Below are 25,260 nucleotides of genomic sequence, written 5' to 3'. Positions count from 1 at the left end.
GGGAGGAGGAATGGCTTTAGGGGGAAAGTTGAGATGCTCAGTCTTGGCCATGTTCAGTTATAGATAGTGAACATCCAGGCAGCAATGTCTAACAAGCAGACTGAGACTTGAGCCTGGATTCTTGATGAACATTCTGTTGTAGATCTGGGAGTCATCAGTGTAAAGACCATGAGAGGAGATCAAAGCACAAAGACAAGTATAGAGAGAAGAGGTCCCAAAGTAGAGGGCTGAGGTACATTAACTGATAGTAAATGAGAAGGATTCACCAGAGATATACTGATGGGAGAGATAAGAAGAAATCCAAAACAGAGCAAAGCCCCAAAATCCAAGTGAGAACAGCATATCAAGGATTAGGTGGTGGTCAGCAGTGTCAAAAGGAGTGGATAGGTCAAGAAGTAGCGGCCTGAATGAAGGCCCTTGGATCTGGCCAGTAACAGATCACTAGAGACTTTGGCAAGGACTGTTTCTATAGCATGTAGAGGACAAAAGCCAGATCAGAGTATACTGAGGATAACTTGAGATGAAAGAAAGTCAAGATGGCAGCAATGAACAGCATGTTCAAGTAGCTAGGATGGAAAAGGGAGGAGGGATGATAGTTGAAAGGGCAAGGAGAGTCCAGTGATGGTGCCTACATTCTAGTGTAGGCTATTATGTTTAATGCACTTAATATTCATTAAAAATAAAATGAAGAGACATCCGTATATAATATACATAGAGAAGTCTTATCAGATTTTATATGGGTCATGTTGGGAAATTTTACTTTTCTTCTGGTTCCTCTCTTCACCTTCAACTTACCTCACTTTAACCCTGGCCCTAAATTTTCTTTTTAATCAAACCTTTTTTGCTATCCCTCTCTCACATTGGCTGCAAATCTGAGTCTGCCACACTGATTCCACATTAACCCCTTCCTCTCTGGGGTAGCCCAGAGTTGGCCTCAGGAACAAAAGTGTTGCTGCTGTTTCCCGCCATCTAGTCTTTTGCTATGGCCTTCATTTTCTGTTTTCCCCATGTTTATTGGATTTGTTACAGAATTAAAGATGCCAGCATGATGTCAAAGCTGTACCCTTTCATGTATCTAAAAATCAGGGCACAGGAAGTGGGGGTAAAGGCCTCTCTATGTTGCTATATGGCCTGTTGTAGATGGATGAGAGGGCTGCTTTTTCCTCTCCTTTCCTGTCTGTGTTCCCCTTCCCCCCCCCCCCCCCCCCCTCCCCACAATGCGGCAGTTGCCAGTTAAGATTGTGATAAGGGTTTCAGTAATGCGGTCACTTGATAATGGTTTCAGTAATGCGGTCACCTGCTTGCTGGAAGCTGGACCAAGTCCACTAACTCCATTTCACAAAGGCCACTGAATACACATGGGGTTAATATTTTTTTTTTTGGGGGGGGGCATTAGTCACTCACATGAGGCAGATTTGAACACATAGGTTAAAGGCTCTGCATTCCATGAAGGCATTCAGTGTTTTTTCTTTTCTGCTTCAGTTATTTGTAATGTAAATAGTTTTAATTTCTTAAGAAATAGAACTTTTACATAACTGGAAGACATTTCACTGCAATGGACTTACTATGCAACAACGTATCGAACTGTTGATGGATATATCGGTTAAAGGAGGGTAGCTGGACGGCCTACATTCCCCCTTGTACTGGTTCTGCTGCTTTCCAGTTTTTTGATTTTCATCCACTCAAAGTATTCGGAAGTGGTCTTGAAAAGTAAATCATGCAATAAAATGTGTGGCTGGAGAAAAACTGAATCCTGATAGGCTGTGATACCTTTAATTCTGCAATTGAAAAAGGGACCTGCTCATCTCATAACTCATCTACAAGAATATTTATGTTGGCTTGATAAAATTATCACCTGCTGTAAAGGACTCCAGGGATTAGGAACTTTTTCATTAGTGCACTTTTGATTTTATTAACCTGACTTTACTGGTCAATATTCAGTCAGCGGTGGTCAGCATGTTTTTTTTTTTTTAATTCTGATGACTGTGGGTAGAATTAGGACCCAATACTCAATGCCAGACCATGTCCAGCCATCAGATTTGAGTATCTGAGTCTGACCGGCCAAGAGTTTGCCACTGGGATTTATGTGAGTCCTAGCCGGTATTCAATCGGGACCTGCATAAGAAATGTGGGTCCCAAGAGGTGGGAACAAAAGGAGATATACCTATTGGAACATGTGATGGGAGCCATGGGTGAGATGGAAACGTTAATAAATCTGGAGGAAGATTTTTTCATGAGGTGGGGTGCACAGTTTGCGTATGCACAGTTAAAACATTACATAAAGATTTTGGGCAGGAATAAGTTGCACTTTAAGCTAGGAGCTGAGCTCAGGTCCTTTTTTTCAAAGATTTCTGAACGGGGATTGTCCATCTCTGGGTTAGCACAGGCACTTGTTCAATTATGTCCCGACCAAGGATTTGAGGGAGTTAAGGCCAAATGGGTGGGGTCGGAGACTCCCGCTTTTGGGCATTGGCGGAACCAGATACATCAATTGATGGCTTGGGAAGCTCGAGATGCGAAAGGCACTTTAAGACGTAAGAAACAGTTTTTGTCCATTTGGGATTCTTATTTACAAATAATGAGTCCGAGAAGTAGGAGTTTTATTGTTAATAATTTGTAAACTCATCTTGGGGAGTTTTAACAAGAGGGAAGGAGGCTAAGTAGCTCGCACTCCGGATAATTGAGATTAGGATTTGAGTGGGAGGGCAGGGAGGGGGTGAGGAAGAGGTATGGGGGGAGGGGAATTGACGCTTAGACAGCAAGATGGAAGGGGAGGGGGGAACATGGGGAGAAAAATAAAAGTTTTGAGGTTATAATGTTGCCCTATCTGTTGAATATGGGCTTGCATTTGTGGATGTTATGAGACGTCGATTTCCATACAATTAGTTCATTATTAGTGTTGAGATCACAGGGAGAATGGCAGCTACATCAGCAAAGTAGGTGCCAGTAAAGATTGCTGTGTACTTACAGAATAGCGCATGCCAATTTTACTGATTACTGGATGAATGTGTATCTTTCCTGTTACCATGATGTAGTTCTTTTCACCTGTGATCCCTTCAAGTCTGGAGTGGAGGAGTTGTCTAATAGTTAATACACCGGCCTAAGGACTTGGGGAACTGTGTTTGATTCCCACTGCAGCTCCCTGTGACTCAGGGCAAGTTACTTAACCCTCCATTGCCCATGGTACAAAATTAAGTACCTATGCTTATTTATTTATTTAGATTTTGCTCACCCCTTTTTCAGTAGTAGCTCAAGGTGAGTTACATTCAGGTACGTTGGCTATTTCTCGGTCCCAGGAGGGCTCACAATCTAAGTTTGTACCTGAGGCAATGGCGGGTTAAGTGACTTGCCCAAGATCACAAAGAGCAGCAGGGGGATTGCATATAATATGCAAACTGCTTTGGTTGTAACCACAGAAATCCCATCCCTGTTTCCTTTCCTTTAGTCTATAAACCTTTTTGCCCTACTTATTAAAGCAGTATAGAAAGTCTCAAATAAATAGATACACACATAAATGACATGAATACCAGCATTTATGTGCATACTTGCCTACATTTAGACAGCTACTTAGTAGAATTACCCTTTCATTGAGCAGTATGACCTGCTTTCAGTTTCTGTTGACACTTACCTAACATGGCACTGAAAGGGAAAGGAAAGAAATGATTGTTGTAGGGCTGGTCCGCTGGCTGACAGTGCTGATCACTACCATGTGGATGAATCTGGCTTCCTTCCCCAGGTCTGAAGATAATGCAGAGGCAGTGCTGGGAGCCTAGGGATGGAAGGCACCCAGTCACCAGTGAATGGTGACACCTAGTGGCTGCTTAAGGGTTTAGGATTGCAGGGGTTTAAACAGAAGCCCTATCACTGCACTGACTGGATTAGATGAGCTGGGAGTAGAGCAAGGGGGAAAATAATCTTCAGGCACTTGTGAGTGAAGGCTTCTGCTTCAGCTAAAGCCTAAAGGAGTATGGGGCAGCAGCTCTAATACATGATTTGTCTTTATATATTTTCAGATAACTTTTGATAATCGAGCCCATAGTGGTAAATTAAAGATCTACTTTGACAGTGATGCCGACATTGAAGAATGCAAAGACTGGCATATATCTGGCTCTAGTGAGTGATATTCACATATCATTAAGTACCTGTATATTTTCCTCAGATGCAACTAAATGTTCCTTTTCAGAAGGTTTAAGAAAATGACATGTGCATGGTATGGAGTGTTGTTTTGGGGAAAACCCCAGATAAACTGAGTTGCAGTAATGGAGGTGTGTGAGGACCACAGCCTGGACCTGTCACCACTGGACCAAGCGCTCTGTTTCCCTTTTTCTGTCTCCTCTCTATTATTCATGTGAATGATCTTTCCTATTAATTTGGTGTTTCTGGGTCAAGTTTTATTTTGATATGCTTGACACTAGGGTTGTGCATTCATCAGCATGCATTTCACTTTGGGGGGCAAGCCTATAAAGTGTGTCAAAATTTAGGCACCTAAATGCAGTGCACTGACTACATAGAGGCCAATATTTAAAACAATTTAGCCGCTAAAACGGCACTTAGCTGGTTATCCAGCGATATTCAGCAGGGGATAGCCGGCATTCCCACGCTGAATATTGCCAGTTAGAGGCTGAAAGGTAGCCGGTTATATTGTGCAATATAACCAGCTATCCACTGATTTTTAAAGACAGACCAGCCAAGTTTGGCAGCCATATTTGGCCACCACAATAGGTGAAATAACTTTGGCCAGTCTGACTTTAACCGGCCAGTGCGGAATATCAGCTTGGCTGGTTAAAGTCGGGCCGGCTAAAGTTAAACCGGATATTCAATGCCGGTCACCAGAAACAGCCCTCGGGAGACAGCCAAGCTATCTCCCGCGGGCTGAAAATCAGACAGAAATTCTAAACCGGCAACTTGGTGTGCTAAGCAGTCATAGAACACTGGCATAAGTTGGCATTTACACGCCTACATTGGGCATGCTCACTTAAGCCCTATCAATAGCAGGTGTAAATACACACACCTAAATGTAACACTTTAGCACATAAATGACGGTGTGCATACATTTTTGACATGCTCATGCCCTGCCTGTGCACCTCCCGCTGTGAATGCCTCCTTGCATTTACACTGTACAACTTGCAAAGAATACTGCTGAGTGCAGGCCTGGCACTTACACATGTGATTTTTACATGTATATGTCTAAGTGCTAGTTTTCTGTATCCTTTAGTGGGCAATTGACACACTTTTATTAAAATGTTAAGGTTATAGTACAAATTAAGGGTCCTGTTTACCAAGGTGCGCTTGCATTTTTAGTGCGTGCTAAAAATTAGCGCATGCTGTGTAGACACCCATAGGAATATTATGGGCATCTACACAGCGCGCAATAAAAACGCTAACGTGCCTCTAGCATGGCTTAGTAAATAGGGCCCTAGGATGTTAAGGTTATAGTACAAATTAATGCACATGTATTTAAAAAAAAAACAAATGTTTGAAGTGAGCTGAAAAACCCATCTAAAACGGGGGAAAAATTCAAGAGAGGAACTGAATTACTTTTTTTTTTAATTATTATTATTTTTTTTCTTTTTGCCCTTCTTAAATTCTCTTGAAATGGAAAAGGGACATGAGCAGGGCTGGTAAAGAAGTAATTTGATTGTTAGCAACAGGAAACCTGCAGCAGACTATTCATTTCTTTGGTTTTGACTGTATTTCTCTTGCCCGAAGGAGTGGAGAAGACCCACTATGAAAAGATGAAGGGGAAAGAGAATTTCTTCTTCCTTTAATTTTTAAAATCTATCCTTACAAGGAAATGTCTCCACTCAGAGCAGATTGGATTAGAAAAAGTCATCCTCCCACTCTCCATTATAATCTTAATTATCAAGTCATAAAGGGGGCCATTCACTGGAGGTTAGTGTTATATATTTAAGCCATTTATATTCTGCCAGCTTCAGTCAAAGACTGTCCAAAACAGTATACAGAATACATCCATAATAAATAAATTAAAAATCAGTAAAATACAGCAATGGCTATTCACTAAAACAGCTGGCATCACAGCATTCCTCACCGATCGTAGGCCTGAAGAAGTAGCCAGGCCTTTAACTGTTTCAAAAGTCCTATAATCGTGCTGCACGGCAGTGGCAACAGTGGAGTGGAGGAGTAACCTAATGGTTAAAGCCTCGGACTGATCAAATCCCACTGCTGCTCCTTGTGATCTTAACCCTCCGTGGCCTCAAGAAACACACTTAGATTGTAAGCCCTCCAGGGACAGAAAAATATCTACTGTACCTAGAGAATGATATGGGGACAGGGACCTGCAGTAACCACAGGGGCGAGGACAGATCCCATGGGACAAACTGTCCCCGTCTCATTTTTTTAATTTGAAGCCTGTTAATGAACTGGACTGTTATTTATGTTTGAGCAAACATGCTGGCCAAAACTAGCAAAATTTGCATGGGAGATCCTGTACATTCCTGCTACCAGCACATCTTTTAAGAAGACATCTTCTACTGCAGGAAGGACTGTGGAAGGCAGGAGAGCTAGACTGAATCCTGAGATTGTTGATGACTATTCATCCACAGGTTAAGAAATCATAACATTGCTTCATAGGGCATATTTCTCCCCTGCTAAGGCATACAGAGTGGGTTGTATTTTGTACCCCTGGACATTTTAACAGGGTGGATTAGGATTCCTTGGGGTAGTAGACATCAGCTATTGTTTGGGTTGGAAGGATAGAGGGTGGTGGTGGTGGGCTTATTGTAGTTGCTCGTTGTTATTGTTTTTTCTATGTGATTTATAAACAGTTGCACAGCATGTTCCTTTTTATACTTTAATAAAAAGATTTCAATATAAAATCATAAGTGTTTGAGGCTTCTGCAGGTGAGGACAGAGCTCACAGGGATGGGGTGGGGACGGAGACAGACCCCACAGGGATGGGGACAAACTTTCTCTCCATGTCATTCTCTAAATGTACCTAAATATAGAAGTGTGAAATCACAATAAATAAATTCTTGTTTGAGTAAAATGAGCCTTATGGCACATTTATTTATTTATTTAATTTATTTATTAAGATTTATTTACCGCCTTTTTGAAGGAATTCACTCAAGGCGGTGCACAGTAAGAATAGATCAAACATGAGCAATAGGCAATTACAGCAGTAAAAATATTCAAATAATAGTACAAAGTATGGCATAGTATACTACTTGCAATGTCAACACAATATGTAATAGAACATTTGATTGATAGTGGAGGGTAAAGCAAAGATGGAACATATAGATAGGTAAAAGAGTAAGAAGAGTTAGAAAGTAAGGTGACTGATTTAAAGAAAGTTGCACATGAGGTCAAAGAGATGGTTAAATATTATCTCAGCTAGGGTAGGAGTGGATAAACATGTCCTGCTGCAGTATATGCAGCCCAAGTCACTCCATGTGTGTGTGAGTGAGACTAACGAGTTAGTTACTTCTTCCATTAAAGGCCTGGTTGAAGAGTCAAGCTTTCAGCTGCTTCCTGATATAGAGATAGTCTTGTGTTAAGTGGAGCACATAGCTTATTCTAACCATTAGTAAATCAACCCAAAATGAATACATCTATAAAATAAGAATTACGCATGTATTTAAAAAGCCCTAAAATCCTCCTGCTGAGATGATACACAAAGCTTGCTGAATACGCACACCCTCACTTTCTGGTAAAAGTTAAAATCATCCATGTGCATCCAAAGAGCTGAAGTGGAGTCTTAGTTGGCCAGAAGGTCAGGTCTTAAGTTTCTTACAAAAAAACAAATCACAGGCACGGTAAGATTTACTTTCTGTAATGGGGTTGGGCGGGGCATCCATACAAAATATCTAGTTTTCCTCAGTTAACCTTATTTAAGAAGTGACCCGGTGAAATTCCTGGCTAGACAGCAATGGACATGACACTTGGTACTTGATTCTTTGAGCCAAATTTTCATCCCCTCTATGAGCATGAGAATCGGCCTCTGAAGAGTAACTAATGCAAAGAGGAAGGAAGTGGGCGTGGCCCCGTCTCATCTTTTATGTTTAGCAATGGCCCTAGCTGCCATTTTCTTCACAACTTAAAGACATGGTGTGGTGTGGTGTTTTGTGAAGAACTCGGATAAAATCAGTTGCAGTAATGGAAATGGGAGAGGACCACAACCTTCATGATATTTTACAAACTCGGAGTTATATAACAATGAACATAACTACTATTTTGTAACTCCACTTACTCTCTTACCTATCTGTATGCTCCATCTTTGCTTATACCCTACACTGTCAATTAAAATGTTCAATTATGTATTATGTTGATATTGTAAGTAGTATACTATGCCATACTTTGTATTATTTGAATATCTTTACTGCTGTAATTGTGTATTGCTTATGTTTGATTTATTCTTATTATACACTGCCTGGTGGTAAATAAATCCTAATAATAAATAAATATGCTTTAATGTTGTCCTGAGAGTAACCAATAATAGTTATTGGTTTGTTGGTAAGAGAGGCAAAAGTTCCACCTGGCTGACTCTGGCTATAGCAGTAAGGATAGTATCGAATGTGCCAGAATACAGATACCTTTGGTATAAATTCTTTCTCCAACATTCTACAGTACAATGGTGGAGTAAATCTACCCGTGTTTTGGTCAAGTCTTGAAACCAAGCAAGTGTGTAAGAACAATATAATAGTATTTGATGACTTTTTTCTTCTTTTGTTTAGCTCAGAAGAATACTCATTACATTCTGGTGTTTGATGGATTTGTCCTTCTGACTTGTTTTACTTCCCTTATTCTCTGTACCCGTTCCATCATCCTTGCATTAAAGTTGCAAAAAGTGAGTACTTAGCTCTCTGTTCTGCTTCTGTAATTCCCCTGCTCATAAATTGCTGGCATGTGCTATGAAAAAGCATGCTTCAGTTGTAAAAAGTGTATCACACTTCAGAAATAGGTCTACATCTATGTCAGATCCAGTGTCACATTTTTACAGTGTGATATGTTGTAAGTTACATGGGGTTATTTAGAATTTCCTTTGGCAGTAGAGGGCATATGGATCTGAAATACCGTTCTATACATTTTTTTCTGGGCTTAATACACAATATCCTAAAAAAATAGCACAGATGTTATATATAACAAATAAAGGGCCTCTTTTACTAAACCGCACTATTTGTTGCGGCAAATGCACTGCAGCCCATTCATTTTGAATGGGCTGTGTTGCATTTGCCATGCGGGAATTGCTAGCGCAGTTTACTAAAAGAGGCCCAAAGTTGTTTTGTGAATAAATAAAGATGAGTGTGCTCAGATCATTATCAACTCACACAGTAGTGTGAGACTGATACAGGGAACCATCACAGCACATATCTGTTCATTAATATCATTATAATCTATAATTTATGTATATAAAAGCACATGGATGTGTGTCCATGTCCAGCTCCTCTGGCCCCAAAAGAGCTACGGCCACCAAACGTGGCATGCAGCTCTACCCACCAATGCCAAGGTTATTATATAGTTTGAAGTGATTCAGTACACGAGGGCACTCAGGGGAGGGAGAGCAATACCTCTATCCATTAAATGAATATGCTGCAGGTCAGAAAGGTCTTTCTTGCTGTTGCTAAGTGATGAGCTACTTTCTTGCTGTTGCTAAGTGACATGGAACAGGGTCAGTGTTGCCAGGTGGGCGGTTTTACCGCCCAATTGGGCGGTTTTCCGTGACCCGCCGCGGGAAATTTTTGCCCGCGGCGGGTTGCGGTTTTTTGGGCGGTTTTTTGGGCTTCCGGGCGGCTTTTTGATTTTTTTCGGCCGCGGGGGGCGGGGTTAGTGACATTTTGGGCGGGGTTAGTGACGTTTTGGACGGGGCCGATGACGTGGGAGGCGGGGCCGATGACGTGGGAGGCGGGGCCGATGACGTGGGAGGCGGGGCTGATGACGGGGAGGGCGGGCCCGATAACGTGGGAGGCAGGGCCGATGACGGGGAGGCGGGGCTGATGACGGGGAGGCGGGCCCGATGACGTGGGAGGCGGGGCCGGTGACGGCGGGGGCGGGGCCGGTGACGCGGGGGTGGGGGTGTCAGGGGCGGGGTTTGTGTTTGGGCGGGTTTTGGGCTGGTTTCTGGCCTGGATTGGGCTGGAAAAAAAATTTCTACCTGGCAACCCTGAACAGGGTGAGGGCCCAGGGACTGATGAGGAGAAAAATGGACAGCAGCTGTGCAGTTGTCCCTCTCTCATTCTCTAATACCCTCTTCCCTAACAATTTCAGTACAAGGGAGGTTCAGAGACTGGTGGGAACAGGGTAGAGAGAAAGTATTGTGGGTCAGACTGGGAATTTTGTGTGTGTGCGTGAATTCACTACCCCGCCAGGAGAATGCTCCTCGAAAAGGGAGGAAACTAGGTCCTGCAGTTCCTGCTAGAGGCTATCTGTTAATGCTGCGGTACAAAGTTCAAGTTTTAAAACTAGGGAGAAAAGAGTATGGAGATTAGTTGATAAAGTTTGCTTTATCTAATCCAGGTTACAACCAAATATGTGTAATACAATATACACAACACAAACCTCATTTATTTATTTCATTCATATCCCACATTATCCCAATTGGATCAAGTTCAATGTGGCTCACAGAGTATTATTCTAAGAATATAATCAGATTCAGTGTAACAAAAAGAGCTAACAATACAAATTGATCAGTTTATACAACAGTATAAAGACCTTAGAAATGTAACAAAACAATACAGTAGTGTTCATCAGAATGAACTTGGATAAGAGTCTCAGTATGGTCTAGTGTGAAAGGTGTGTATTTTTTTTCCCCTATGGGGAGGGCAGTTTCAAAAAGCAATTTACCAGGTTTGACAGTGTTCCTGTCTTTCCCTGAGTAAAATTATGCACAGGGATCAACCGAAAACCTTCTTTTTCTTGCAGGTAAAATTACCCAGAGTTCAGGCAGGTGAGGCAATGACCCCTGCAGTTTTACTTTTTCAAAACTGCTCACATTAATTTTTCATGGAAAACCTACCTATAGATCTCTGCAGGTACTTTGTCCAGGCAATTTTCAAAAGGCAATTTTTTTTGGTTTTCCCTTATGTGAACTGGTTTAAAGCCGGTAGGTAAAAAATACCTTCAGTCTTCAAACTCATTCCCCTGACTTTACTTCCCCATAATATGCTTCCTCTGTTTTACTGCATGGTGCTGCACCTATAGGCAGAAAATCATTGCATTTTTACTGAAAGAACTGTTGCTTTTAATGCAGAGGTTTGTCAACTTCTTCCTGGAGAAGTACAATCGCCGTGTGTGCCATGCTGACCGCTTGGAGTTCATAAATGGATGGTACGTCCTGGTCATCATCAGTGATCTTATGACTATCATTGGATCCATATTTAAAATGGAGATAAAAGCTAAGGTGAGAATTCATGTAGTGTTGTCCTTCTGAAATTCACTGGAGGGCTTCTTCTGCTTTATTTTAAAACTAGACATAACTTGGGCATTCTCGTCCTTAATATTGGCCTGTTTCAGAATATACCTACATCTGTGTGTTTTTTCTGTGCTGTGCAGCTATTCTTATAGAACATGCTGGGATTTAATATCTTATAATTACAATTTGCTGGTTACATCATAAGGAAAAGTAAGTTTCCCATTGCTTGTGGAGGAGTGACCTAATAGCGCAGCGGGCTTTGATCTTGGCAACCTGGGTCCAATTTCCACTGCAGCTCCTTGTGACCTTGGGCAAGTCACATAACTCTCCATTACCCCAGGTATAAAAAAAAACTTAGATTGTGAGCCCTCTAGGGACAGAGAAAGTACCTGCATATAATGTGTACAGCTCTGCGTACGTCTAGTAGCGCTATAGAAATGATTAGTAGTAGTATTTGCCTCTTGGCACTTTATTTCATTATGTTATGCAACTGAGAGTTAGCTGAGATGTAGAAGTCTGCATTAATAATAATAATAATAATATTATACCAGCCCTGATCTGTCATCCTTCTCCAGCCATGGAAATATTGCAATAAATAAGGTGGCACTTGATGGCATAGATGAACAGGGAGAGAGAGAGCGAGAGACTAAAAGAGAAGTCAGCAAATAGTTATCCTTTTTTTTGAAATTACCCTCCATGGCAAAAGGAGCCTATTGGAAGCCTCTAATGTAGGTCCCCAGAACCAGCTCCGGTATTACACAGATTCTTACCTGCTCCAGAGAAGGTGTACACTTGTCCCTGTTCAAGGTGTGTAAATGCGCAATTTAGAGAATACTTTTTAATAATGGCAAAATACGTTCTTGTGGGTCAGATAAACATACTTAACCAACACAATCAAATTCCCACTGAACTCTATTTATCTGTGTATTTAGCAGTGTTGCTCACTGATCCTGATAATTCAACAGCAGTGAGATTTACTCGCCCAACTTGTCATTGATACCAGGTACCGATGACAAGCTGGGTGTATAAATCTCACGTCTGTTGAAGTATCTGGATCAGTGAGTGACACTGCTGATGTACACAGATAAACATAGAGAATATGCATATACAGTTTACAGCCCCTTAGCAGTATACCTGGTTGTACACTAAACTGAGCTGTGATGTCTTCATATGGCAGCATTTGAAGCTTCACAACAATATGTAGCACTCCACCCCTGGGAACGCCTATGTGTGATCTTGACAGTGAGCATACTTATAAAATTGTGTGGCCAAATATGCACATATGAGTCCTTGTGCACACATATAACATGCTTTATAATATTAGCCAATGCTATTTTTCTCTCACCTGGGTGTGTATGTGTGTAGCTTTAAAAGGTTTCATATACCCTCACCTTGGCAATGTCATTTGATATTGTTTTGATTTTAAAGTAATATTGTAAACCATCACTTAAAAACAACATAAAATCATAACAAACCACTCCCATATTTAAGAGAGAAATAAGTTTCAAATCCTTAGGAAACTCAGTGAGAGAAGGTAATAAAGATGAAGCAGAAACTTAACATGAACTATATAAATAGTTATTTGAACCCAAGTTTTGGCTGGAAGGGCAAATGGAGGAGTTCCTTATCATTTTCCCTGTTTTGTAGGAGGAGAATAAGTAAAATCTAACTGCATTGCTTTCTTCCCTTAGAATCTGACAAGTTATGACGTTTGCAGCCTTCTGCTTGGAACATCCACACTGCTCGTTTGGGTTGGAGTTATCAGATATTTAGGATATTTCCAGAAGTATAATGTAAGGATACACGGAAATATTTTCCTGAATGTAGACTACTTGGAAAGAGCCATGTTTTAATCTGTAGAATTTCTTTCACAGGTCCTCATTTTAACAATGCAAGCATCACTGCCCAAAGTGTTACGGTTCTGCTGCTGTGCCGGGATGATATACCTGGGCTATACGTTCTGTGGATGGATCGTGCTGGGACCTTATCATGAAAAAGTATGCATTTCTATGTTGCATGTATTTTAAGTCTCGCATGCAGGTGTGCTCATCTTATAGAACAGGGGTGGGCAACCTCGTCCTCAAGGGCCACAACCCAGTTGGGTTTTCAGGATTTCACCAATGAATATGTGTGAGATCTGTTTGTACGCACTGTCTATTTTATGCACATGGTTGAGAAGAGGCAACATTTAAAGTCCCACAGTTGGAAGCACAAAGGAGCACATACAAAATGTCAATAACCAAAGACCACCCAACTAAATAAGTAAGAGAGAATAAACAATATATTTCTTCTACACATCAGTAAAATACACAATGTACAATAGACCTGGGAGATATTCAGTATATACAGTATACTGGATACCACTAGTATTAATGAAAATTCCTTTATTTACCAGCACTCATTATTGCTCACAAGAAATCATAAATCTTCCAGACAGCAGCAAGTGAAGAAATGATGAAGGCACTGTGTAAATGTCTTTAGTTCCAACTGAAGAATGAAAATCCTGCAGTAAATCAACAAATAACGTCTTTGGTTGCTGGTGGACTAAAGATGCTTTTTGTTGACTTACTGCAGAATTTGATGGCTGTCCCTAAGGAAAGGGTTCTGAAACACGTACCTTATCTGCATTAGTCTAGTGTCTTTTGTTCTATAAGTTTCTGTGCCCTGCCACATGGCAATGTTACGGTTTATGGATCTAAATGCTTATCATTGATTTGGGACCGATTGTCAAGTTACAATTTTCAGTGGGCTGCATTTTCAACCAAGGGAGAATTTGATCATCATTCTTCAGATGGAATTTTACATTATTTGTTATTTTACTGACCTATAGAAGAATTTTTTGTTTATTGTATTTTATTTATTAGGATTTATATACTGCTTTTGAAAAAATTCACTCAAGGAGATGTACAGCAAGAATAGTTTATTCTTCTAGGGGTCCTTTTACTAAGCTATGCTCAAAAGTGTCTAGCGCTGTTTGTAGTGCATGAGTTTTCTACATGCTGCGGCCACTTTTAGCACTGTGGTAAAATGACCGCATATGTCTAAATTCTTGTAATGGCCATGCACTAATTTACCTAACAACTCAATATGCTCTTGTTAGATTTCCTTTACACCGGTCCATCAGGTTGTTGTGTGCAGTAGTGCTTTCTGTGGCACTTTTCCACTCCAGTGAGCCATGCTTTTGTTTGTTTATAGTATTTGATGTACAGTCCAGGTGGGGCAGTAGAGCATAGGATGCAGAGGCAGCACTGTGCAGGAGCTCAGGGAAGGAGGCTAGTGGGCAGCCCTGGCGATTTATAGTGTGGCTGTAAAGAGGGAGTCCTAGAAGAGACTTCCTTTTTAGTTCCGGAGTGTTCCATACAGAGAAAATCAGGGATAGAAATAGTAATTAAAGTGTTTTTCAAATAAATAACTCCAGGGCTCAGTAATCAGTTGGACTGGTGGCTAGCATTGGCATTTAACTTTAATCGAGATATTCAACCCTACTATGTGTATAAGCCAGAGCCGGGGCACTCTCAGGGCCAGATGCACTAAACTTAATGAGCCAGCCACGTGGTTTTTAAACTGGTTCTAGCCAGTTTAGCGTGCAAGTAGTAAACCAGGATATGCACAAAAGGGTTCTCCAAGCCATTTTCCTGTCACAGTAGCAGCTAACGAAAACGGAAGGCAAATGAGCTAATTACTATTATAATGTGAATGCGATGCACTATCGTTTCGGACCCCATGCACCGTGGAAAACCTAACGGGAGGTCTGCACCTCTCGTTGGGGCTGCTGTGAGTAGGACCCATGCAGAGGATGCCGATCGCAAAAATCGAAAGAAAAAAAAACATCCAAGTGCTCGTCAGAGACGTCCTTTCAAGTGCTAACACTTGGACGTCCTTCACTCAAAAAAAAAAAAAAGAAAGAAAGAAAGGACGTCCCTGACATACACTTGGACGTTTTTGTGTTCAGATTTTGTGATGAGCATCCTTTTTGGACGTGTTTTTCTTACGTGTCCGAAATGACCACCGCCAGAAAGAATCAGGGAGCGGGACGTGCGAGGACGTCCAAATCAAAACTATTTGGACGTCCCTTTTGATTATGCCCCTCCAGGTCTCTCTCAGCCAATCGCAGCGTGTTTAGCTGACACCAATGACGTCCTTTTTTTTTTTTTTTTTTAAGAGTGACGTATATGAAACCGTCTTTGGCATGCGCAGAGCAGCCAGCATAACAATTGGCTGCTCTGCGCATGCTCGGCTGGCTGACTGGCTTCCCCTCCTTAGGAAGGAAATCGTGTGCAAATGAGCTAACAGCGAGTAGCTCATTTGCATGCGATTTCCTTCATGCATGCCCGTTTTTTACTGATTCGGTAAGGGAAGGGCTCTTTCCGTGGAGTTAGTGCATCTGGCTGTCAATCAGAATTGCACCCCTACCCCCTGCCCCCCATGTTTGTTCACAACTTAAGAGCACTCAAAATTCAAAGTGGCTTATAACACACTGAGCCCATAATAAAAGATATTACCAATATAATGTAAGAGTAATGACCCCAGTTCTATGTCCGTGTTCTGTCACCTCCTTCACAGACCTAGCCCCTTAATCTCCTCTCTTCTAGCATCCTCTTTATCTTTATGCTGCTTCTCAACCCTCTTCCAGCCCCTCTCCATCCTTGTCTCTGTACTCCTTCCTCTCCCCACTCCTTTCTTTCCCCTTCCCTTCTGTTTTCTTCCTTCTCATCCCTTTTCACTACTGTTCCCTTGTCACAGTGCTGACCACTCAACCTTGCCTCTTTGCTCTCTCCATGCATCTTGACTGATTTCCTTCTTCCTTCCCTGACTGTATGCTGACTCCCTGCCTAATGGTTAGTGCAGTGGGCTGAGAACCGGGGGACTGGGTTTGATTCCCACTGCAGCTTCTTGCGGCCTTGGACAAGTCACTTAAGGGTCCTGTTTATTAAGGTGCGCTAGTGTTTTTAGCGCTTGCTAAAAATTAGCATGTGCTAACTGTAGATGCCCATGGGCATCTACACAGCGCATGCGCTAAAAATGCTAATGCATATTTGGCATAGCTTAATAAACAGGGCCCTTTATGTTTTGTACCTGGGGCAATGAAGGGTTGTGAGCCCACTAGGGACAGAGAAAGTACCTACATATAATATAATATATAATATTATATAATATTACATAATATATGTAAACTGCTTTGGTTGTACCTATAGAAAGGGTATATTTATTTATGTATGTATATGTATGTATATATATATATATATATATATATATCTCAAATCTACTCTTCCTCCTCTCCACTGTTTCTCCCTTCTCATCCCCTCCACCCTTGCTGAATCCCTTTTCACTACTCCCTTATCCTAATGCTGACTCCCCCTTCCCCCTCTATAGTCTGGCCTCTTTGCCCCCTTCCACACTTCTTTACTGATTTTCTTCTTCCTTCCCTACCTGCCTGCTACCCCCCTCCCATCTTTCAACCCTCTCTCCACTCATTTTCTCTTCTCATCCTCTCCCTCTAATCTGTGTTCTCACTTCCCTTACTCTTAGTTTCTGTCGCTTCTCACGTCTTTTATTTATTGGGTTTTATTAACCACCTTTCTGAAGAGATTCGCCCAAGGCAGTGTACAGCAGGTACAGTTTAACATAAAACTTTAGTTTTGTTAACAGCATAACAATAGTAAAATGAACAAGTAAAGATAGAGACAGAATGAAAGAGGAAAACTTGAAAGCAGCAAATTCAGGCCTAATATTCAGGACTACCTTGAAACAGGATCAAAAATGTACATATTTAACAGCAATGAAATTCGAAAAACAGAGATACAATATGATGTAAGCATAATAGTGATAGAATATCCAATAAGCACACAATTAGAACATTCAAATAATATTTCTATGATGCTAATGGTTTTTTACAACACACTTACCATATAGCTGAGGGGCCAAATGCAGATATATACATGGGGACAACATGCGTGGCACAGAGTCAGTTGAGATAAATAAATGAGTGGAGGAGTGGCCTAGTGGTTAGAGCACTGGTCTTGAAATCCAGAGGTGGCCGGTTCAAATCCCGCTGTCGCTTCTTGTGATCTTGGGCAAGTCGCTTAACCCTCCATTGCCTCAGGTACAAACTTAGATTGTGAGCCCTCCTGGGACCGAGAAATATCCAGTGTACCTGAATGTAACTCACCTTGAGCTACTACTGAAAAAGGTGCGAGCAAAATCTACATAAATAAATGGGTGGCTAAACTAAAGGCAAGTTCTTTGTACAGTTAATCAAGATATAAGGAATTGGTCTAAGTTACAGTAGGTGTAGCAAGCTAGTCCAGGTGCAGAATGGGTGTATAGTCAGTCACCCTATCTTCTGGTCTTAAGGTTTCCATGCTGCTGGGCTCTGCCCTAATCCCCCTCTGGGGCCTCTGTTACCACCCCCCTTCCCTGGCCTGCAGCAGGAGATGGCATTTGAAATGTGCATCATCCCCGCAAAGTGAGTCTCAACCAGGGGCGTATCTGGACTTCAGCGGTGAGGGGGCACATTTTAGCCCCCCCCCCCCCCCGCGCCATTGCTGACACCCCCCCCCCCCCCCCGCCATTGCCGACACCCCCTGCCGCCGCCAGCACCACCTCCAACAAGTTTGACCCCCCCCCCTTGACCCGCCCGCCATCCGTCGCCATCTGTACCTTTGCTGGCGGGGGACCCCCACCAGCCGAAATCTTCTTCTTGTGTTTGGTTTCTTCTGAGTCTGACTTCAGACTCACAGAAACAGATCGAAGCCCTTCAGATCGCAAGGCTTCATTCCGTTTCTGTGAGTGACGTCCTGCACGTTGTCAGACTCAGAAGAAACCAAACGCAGGAAGAAGACTTCGGCTGGCGGGGGTCCCCCGCCAGCAAAGGTACAGATAGCGACGGCGGGTGGGCAGGGGGGTTGAGAGGGGCATCGGTAGGGGGGGTCCAGGGCCAAATTTATGGGGGCCCAGGCCCCCGTGGCCCCATAGCAGCTACGCCCCTGGTCTCAACTGGCTCAGCAGAAGCAGGGGATGATGCACATTTTTGTGCATGTTTTGCTGTTAGCCATAGGGAAGGGACAGGTTTTACACAACACACCACTGCAGATTGGGCAGGATTCATGGTACCCTGTCCCAATTTGATGATCTAATTCAAGGCCACTTTTAATTATGGGCCCCCTGTCATGTAGAGCCTGATAAATCACTTGTAACGGTCCAAATATTTCAATAATGGGGGAAGTAAGAAATCGCTACATCAGTGTCCCAGTGCTAAGAAGATTATAACATAGATCTCTTATATGCTGCTTTTGGGATTTGTATAATGTACAGACATAATGCAGCTTGTCTTATGCCCTCGGTGGTGACTCGTTTCACATGATTATACTCTCATAGCTCGTGACTCACTTCACTTATCATTGGGCTACTATATTTTTGTTAATTGTAACTTCCTCATCATATAAAAATTCCTTATTTATTTTTTTGCTTGTATTTTTAAGCAGATGTAAGAAATATAACTTTTATCTTTTATTCTTCTATCAAATATAAATTGTCAAGCGACCAGGTCATATTTCTTACATCTGTTTAAAAATACCAGTAAAAAATAAATAAGGAATTTTTATATAATGAGGAAGTTACAATTAACAAAAAAATAGTAGTCAGATGACAAGTGAGGTGAGTCAGAAGCTATGAGAGTATGCTCATATGAAACAAGTCACCACTGAGGGCATAAATACAATGAGCATTATGTATGAACAGTACACAAATCCTATAAGCAGCATCTGAGTTCTTTTATATAGTAGGTAGAGCCTGAGGCAGCTGCCTCGTTCATTCTAAGTGGCCCTCATCTCTGTTCCCCACCCTCCCACCCCCATTCCTCTGTCTGGCTGCGCCTCTCCCTTGTTCAGCATTTCATCCCCTTCCTCCTCCCTCTTCTCTGCATTCAGCAATTCCCTCTCCCCCATTTGTGTCAGCATACTCCCTCTCCTACACCCCCTTTTCTGCATCCTACATCAACTTGCCCCTTCTCCCCTTACCTTAGTCTAGCATTTCACATCCTCACTGTTTCTCACATCTAGCTCTCTCCTTCAACTTAGGGTCACCGTTGCTGGCATCAGTGACTCGAGGAGGCAGACCAATTGACTTGAATTTAAGCTCACTGCGTGGGTGGGTGGGTAGAACAGGGCACTGTATGGATGGACTGTGAGTGACTCAGCAAAGCAGTTTTCTCGCTGGCTTCTCTTCCTCTCTGTTCTCCAGTGGGCACAGGGCTGGTGCAGTCTGTAGCATTGGCATATACAAGCAAGTGGGGAATTCAGCAGCTCCTGCTCCTCCACCTTCTGTCCTCTCCAGTGTGAGAGAGTCAGTCTTCTGGTTCTAGTAGGAGTGCTTGTTTGTGGTCTGCAACCTGTATGACCATGCACTCCTGCAAGACAGTGGAGGCTCAGTTCCAGTGGCCCTCCCTCCCACCACACAAGCGCAGCCCAGCCACTGGCACAGGCTCACTGTCCTGGCTGCTGCCTAGTTTGGCCCCGCCCCCAATTATCCCAGATCTGCTACAAGCAGTGGCTCTGAATATCCAGATAGTGCTGCAGTCACCATGCTGGCACTGTTTTAGTTCAGGCCTGCTGAAAACAGGTCTGAACTAAATGTATATGGTTTCTTGATAGTGGCTGATCAACACCCCTGTCTAGATAATTTCAGCCTGCGCTTGCTCTGCTCCTTATGCAGATAGGATCGAACCATTCAGACAAGTTTTTGGCTTGTATAATATTTGAAAATACCTGGCTAGGCCAGTTACATGTTGACCTGCAGCTGGTAAATGTATAACTGGCTTTGAGTGTTGGTCTGCTAGAAATTGTAGGCTAATAAAATAGTAAATAGTTTTAAAATTTTAACAGAGAGAGAGAGAGCCACTTGCAGCTGTCAGGGGAGGGTGCAGAACACTGGGAAGGAGGTATCTAGAAGTCAGCTTCAGCCGTCCTAACTCTGTCCCCAGCTCCTGCAACAACATCAAGAAATATTAATCGGTTAAAGGACTTTACTTCCTGGCATTTAGTTTTTGATCATTTAATAATTGTTTTACTTTTAGATTTCAGTCACACCTTTTCAGTAGTTGCTGAAGGCAAGTTATATTCAAGTATAATAGGTATTTCTTGTCCTCAGAGGGCTTAGCCTAATTTTGTACCTGAGGCAGTGCTAGGTTAAATGACTTGCCTGATGCTCTAACCACTAGGCTGTTCTTCCAGTATTTTACATCGCTGCTAAAATTTACAGCTTATTTAAAATAATTTAATTTACACATTTATGTTTTCACCCTTACCCAAAAATTGCAGGTTCAGGGTAACATACATTGTTACATGGCAGTAGATAAAGACCAGTATGGTCCATCCAGTCTGCCCAACAAGAAAAACTCATTACATATGGTATGAAGTGATACATCATATGTATACCTGATCTTGATTTATCCTTGCCTTTTTTAGGGCAGAGACCATAGAAGTGTGCCTGGCAGTGGCCTTGTTCTAAAATTTCTGAAGTTTGTTGTAATAGCCCCAGAAAAGCTCCACTCCAGCCCATCCAAGTCTATTCAGCCTTGATCAGGGCACAGACTGTAGAAGTCTGCCCAGCACTGGCTTTCCTACCTAATCTCCCCTAAGCTTCTTTGGATCCGATCCTTCTAAACAGAATTCCTTTGTGTTTGTCCCATGCATTTTTGAATTCCCTTAGTTTTCATCTGTACCACCTCCCGCGGGAGGTCATTACAAGTATCTACCACCCTTTCTCGGTGAAAAAATACTTCCTGACATTATTCCTGAGTCAGCCCCCTTTCAACTTCAATTTATGCCCTCTAGTTCTACTACCTTTCCGTCCCTGGAAAAGGGTTGTTTGTGGATTAATACCTTTCAAATATATGAACGTATGTATCGTATCACCCCTGTTTCTCCTTTCCTCCAGGGTATTCATGTTTAGGTCAGCAAGTCTCTCCATTTACATCTTGTTACATAAACCCCCCCTACCATTTTTATCATTTTTCTCTGAACCGCTTCAAGTCTTTTAACATCCTTAGCAAGATAAGGCCTCCAAAACTCCAAGTGGGGCCTCACCAATGACTTGTACAGGGGCATCAAGACCTCTTTTCTTCTGCTTGTTGTACCCCTCTCTATGCAGCCTAGTATCCTTCTGGCTGCAGCCACTACCTTGTTATACTGTATCGTCACCTTGAGACCTTCAGACACTATCACTCCCAAGGTCCCTCTCCTGAGCCGAGCTTACCGATCTCTCTCCAGTCAAAACCATATAACTTTAATATAAAACAGCACAATAATAATACAGTTATAAACACATAATCATAACTATGAGCATCAAAACCTAAAGAGGATAAGACCCATAAAATAAATAAAACCTAAGATGAAGACATCTGAGTGAAAAGCAAATACTTAAGCTTTTTGCAAAATATAAGAATATTTTGGCTGGCTTTAATACCAATGGTAATACATCTCAAATTGTAGGGCTGGCCTTCCAGAGATCTGTTTTGCATAGATGACAGCTTGGTCGCCTTCATTGTTGGAATCTTCAAGTGCACATCAGAAGCTGAATATAAAGATCTTGAGGGAACAAATAACATTAAAGGCCTCTTAACTAAACCGCGCTAGCAATTCCCTGTGGCAAATGTGACGCAGCTCATTCAAAATGAATGGGCTGTGGCACATTTGCCGCACTGGGAATCGCTAGCGCAGTTTAGTAAGAGGCCCTAAAGGAAGAAAATGATATCCTTGCAGAAAATTAACACCATGGTTTCAGCTATTTGTTCTCCTGAAGTTACTGTCTCCCCTCCCCCCCCCCCCCCCCCACCCAAAGCTTCTAGGTCTAGAAATTCCTCTTAGTTTTACTGAGTTATTAGCTGATCTGCAGTTTGACATCCTTTTAAACTTTAAAAAAATGTTTTTACGTTCATTCTTTTCTCTAGGAAAATTATCTGTTAGCTTTACCGTTTGTCTGTCTGTATCTCTTTACTGGGGACATTGTCCATGTATGGATTTAAAGGAATTTTCATAAGACAGGATCTTATTAATTTTCGGCTCTTCTGCCAATTTTCATCCACAGAGAGCAACCTAGGCAGACAATAGCAGGGCTGTGTCAGGTGGGAGGCTATGGCACTGGGTATCCAATGAAACACATCCCACCAGCTATTGAAGAGTGTTGTACAGTTGGTACAGTGTGTATTTTGTAAACTCATGGTCTGGCACTTACTGCTAACTATGTGTAGCTTGAGATTACAGCAGCCACACCATGAGTTTTGAAAATACTGGTATCAGCTTGCACTGATGGACTTCAGCAAAAAGGAGGGAAGGACTTGGAAGTTGTGGGGGGAGGGTTTTGAGGAGAAGGGACTGCAGGGGGAGGAAGAGGGAGGGAGGATAAGAATAAACTAGAGTAGTGGGTTCCAAATTGTGGGTCAGAACCCCAAATGGGATCTTATCATTAGTGGATGAGGTCACCAAAACAGGCTGCACTTGCTCCCCCTCCCTCTGTACCTCCACTGTGAGTTATACCCACTAGTGGCAGGCAGCATGGGGCCAGTGAATTGGTGAATATTCTGAAACTCTCTCCCTTCTTCTGTTAGGCTGGAAATCCATACATAATACTGGGATCTGTGAGCAGGTACTGACATGCAGGGCTCTGTGCTGACTCTATTGTTATCACTGCTGTCTTCATACTTAGGATAAGTTGGGCAGGGGAGGAGTGGATGAGAGGCTTAAATGAAGGGGAGGGGGAGATGGTGAAGAAAGGATTGGAGGGCAGTGGAAGTGTCTGTGCCTTTGTTGTTTTTGGCATCTCTGCTAAGCTTACCAACACTGATCCAAATTGGTACCAAACTGGGATGGTGGTTTGATACTTGAACTTAGGCCTTCCAGTTCTTTTCACGTGGGCCACTAAACAACTTCCAGATGGCAATGACAGGCTCCCTACTATGCCAAGCACTAGTCCTTCAAGTCTCACAGTCTCCCACCCACCTTCTAAACATTCAAAGAGATGCTCCTTTATTAGTTACTAGTAAAAAAGGCCCGTTTCTGGAACGAATGAAACGGGCGCTAGCAAGGTTTTCCTGGGAGTGTGTATGTTTGAGAGAGAGAGCCAGAGTGAATGTGCGGGTGTGTGACAGAGTGAGACTGTCTGTGTGACAGTGTGAGAGTGAGAATGAGAGTGTGTGACAGGGCCCCCTTCCCTGTTCCTAATGCCCCTCACCCCGTTCCCTCCCCTCCTTTTCCTCCTCCTTCCCACACTTTGGGTTCCTTAAGGCTTTCAAAAGTCTATGTACCCCCATGGCCTAACGCCCAGTATCCGGATACCCCACCACTTTCCTCCTCACCCCTCCCCCAAGATGTAATACTTTCACGTCCTTCATTTTTTTTAAAAAGTGTCCTATCTACCCTGTGTACAAATGCCCGGCATTCAGATTGTGTTCCTCTCGTAAATTTTCATTCATTCAGAACTTGCCCCCCCCCCTGAACACTTTTGGTTCCTTCAGTCTTTTAAAACTCTCCTATGTACCCTGTGTGCTAATGGCCAGCATTGAGATTGTTTTCCTGTCCCAAATTTGCATGTCTTTGTCATTCACAACTCCCCCCCCCCCCCCCCCCTTCTCCAGTTTAACACTTTCGTTTCTTTCAGTCTTTTAAAACTGTCCTCATTTTCAAAGCACTTAGCCTCCCAAAGTTCCATAGAAACCTATGGAACTTAGCCTCCCAAAGTGCTTTGAAAATATGCCTACCTGTGTCCTAATGGCCAGCATTCAGATTGTTTTCCTTTCCCAAATGTTCATGTCTTTCAGTCTTTCAGAGCTCCCCCCTCCCCCCATTTAACACTTTTGGTTCCTTCAGTCTTTTAAAACTCTCCTATCAACTCTGTGTCCTAATGGCCAGACCTCAGATTGTTTTGCTTTGCCAAATTGTCTGTCACTGAGGTCAGTGCGTGCCTGCCTAGCAGACCACTTCCGGCAGGCACGGTCCCAAGCACATCCTGTTGGAGGTGAGAATTATTATATAGGATGGGCAGCAGGTGTTGGTTGGGGGCTGTGGATTCAGAAGAGCCTCTGCACAAATGTGAAAATCAGCTGGAGGTCATATAAAAGTAGGGGTTTGTGCTGCTAATATTAACTTAAGCAGAGACATGCTGAGTAGGGGATTATTTTTAAAGCTGTTGAAGTAAAGCCTATGAAGTACTCTGGTATACTGCATGAATGAAGGAAGCTAACAACTTTTCAATATACTGTCTTTTATTAGCTCTCTTTCTGCTTATTTGGTAGACTTCTAACAAAGCTTACAGTAGCATTGTAGGCCGCATTTGTGACAAAATATATCTTGGCAACCCATCAAAAGCTTTTTTTTTTAATGGATGTATATTGGACTTGTGGAAATTGAGATAACTAATGTCTAAGTAATGGCATCTTTCCAGCTATACTACATTTTTGCCTTAGGAAATAGGGGCTAGGATTTGATATACTGCTTTTCTGTGGTCACAATCAAAGCAGTTTACATGTATGAGGCGATGGAGGGTTAAGTGACTTGCAGTCACAAGGAGCTGAATGGGAATCAAACCCAGATTCACTGGTTCTCAGGCAACTGCACTAACCATTAGGCGGCTGCTATTCTTATACACTGTCAAGAGGAAATAGTTTTATTATCTGTTTAAAAAAAAGAAAAGAAAAAGTACTTTTGCCTTTCACTAGGGGGCACTGCTGTATAATACATATCAGTCTGGATTGGCTTTAGAATTTGTGCCCAGGATTTTTTAGTGGCAGCTGTCTCTTGTGTTGTGACACACAAAGCAGCATAAGGCTAGAACACCCTCCAAAGTTGGTGAAAAGACTCATACCCTAGCTACAAAAGAAATGTGACTAAGTGGCAGAGGTG

At 42.5% G+C, this 25,260-nt stretch overlaps 1 protein-coding gene across 7 annotated transcripts in view; it reads left to right on the top strand.

Annotated features, from left to right (window-relative positions):
• The window catches only part of MCOLN2 (mucolipin 2), a 96,538-nt gene that overhangs the window by 33,313 nt on the left and 37,965 nt on the right, over window positions 1-25,260 (top strand). For all 7 annotated transcript variants that reach the window (XM_030205608.1, XM_030205605.1, XM_030205603.1 and 4 more), the window contains 5 exons: window positions 4,014-4,113; window positions 8,691-8,803; window positions 11,204-11,353; window positions 13,057-13,158; window positions 13,240-13,362. In XM_030205608.1, the coding sequence (XP_030061468.1) occupies window positions 4,014-4,113; window positions 8,691-8,803; window positions 11,204-11,353; window positions 13,057-13,158; window positions 13,240-13,362 (588 nt within the window). The remainder of the gene's footprint in view (window positions 1-4,013; window positions 4,114-8,690; window positions 8,804-11,203; window positions 11,354-13,056; window positions 13,159-13,239; window positions 13,363-25,260) is intronic.

Source organism: Microcaecilia unicolor, chromosome 6, assembly GCF_901765095.1.
Source record: "Microcaecilia unicolor chromosome 6, aMicUni1.1, whole genome shotgun sequence".
In the NCBI taxonomy this organism is placed as follows: Eukaryota; Metazoa; Chordata; class Amphibia; order Gymnophiona; family Siphonopidae; genus Microcaecilia; species Microcaecilia unicolor.
The sequence above is the reverse complement of the archived record's forward strand: the minus strand, read 5'-3'. Positions and strand labels throughout refer to the sequence as shown.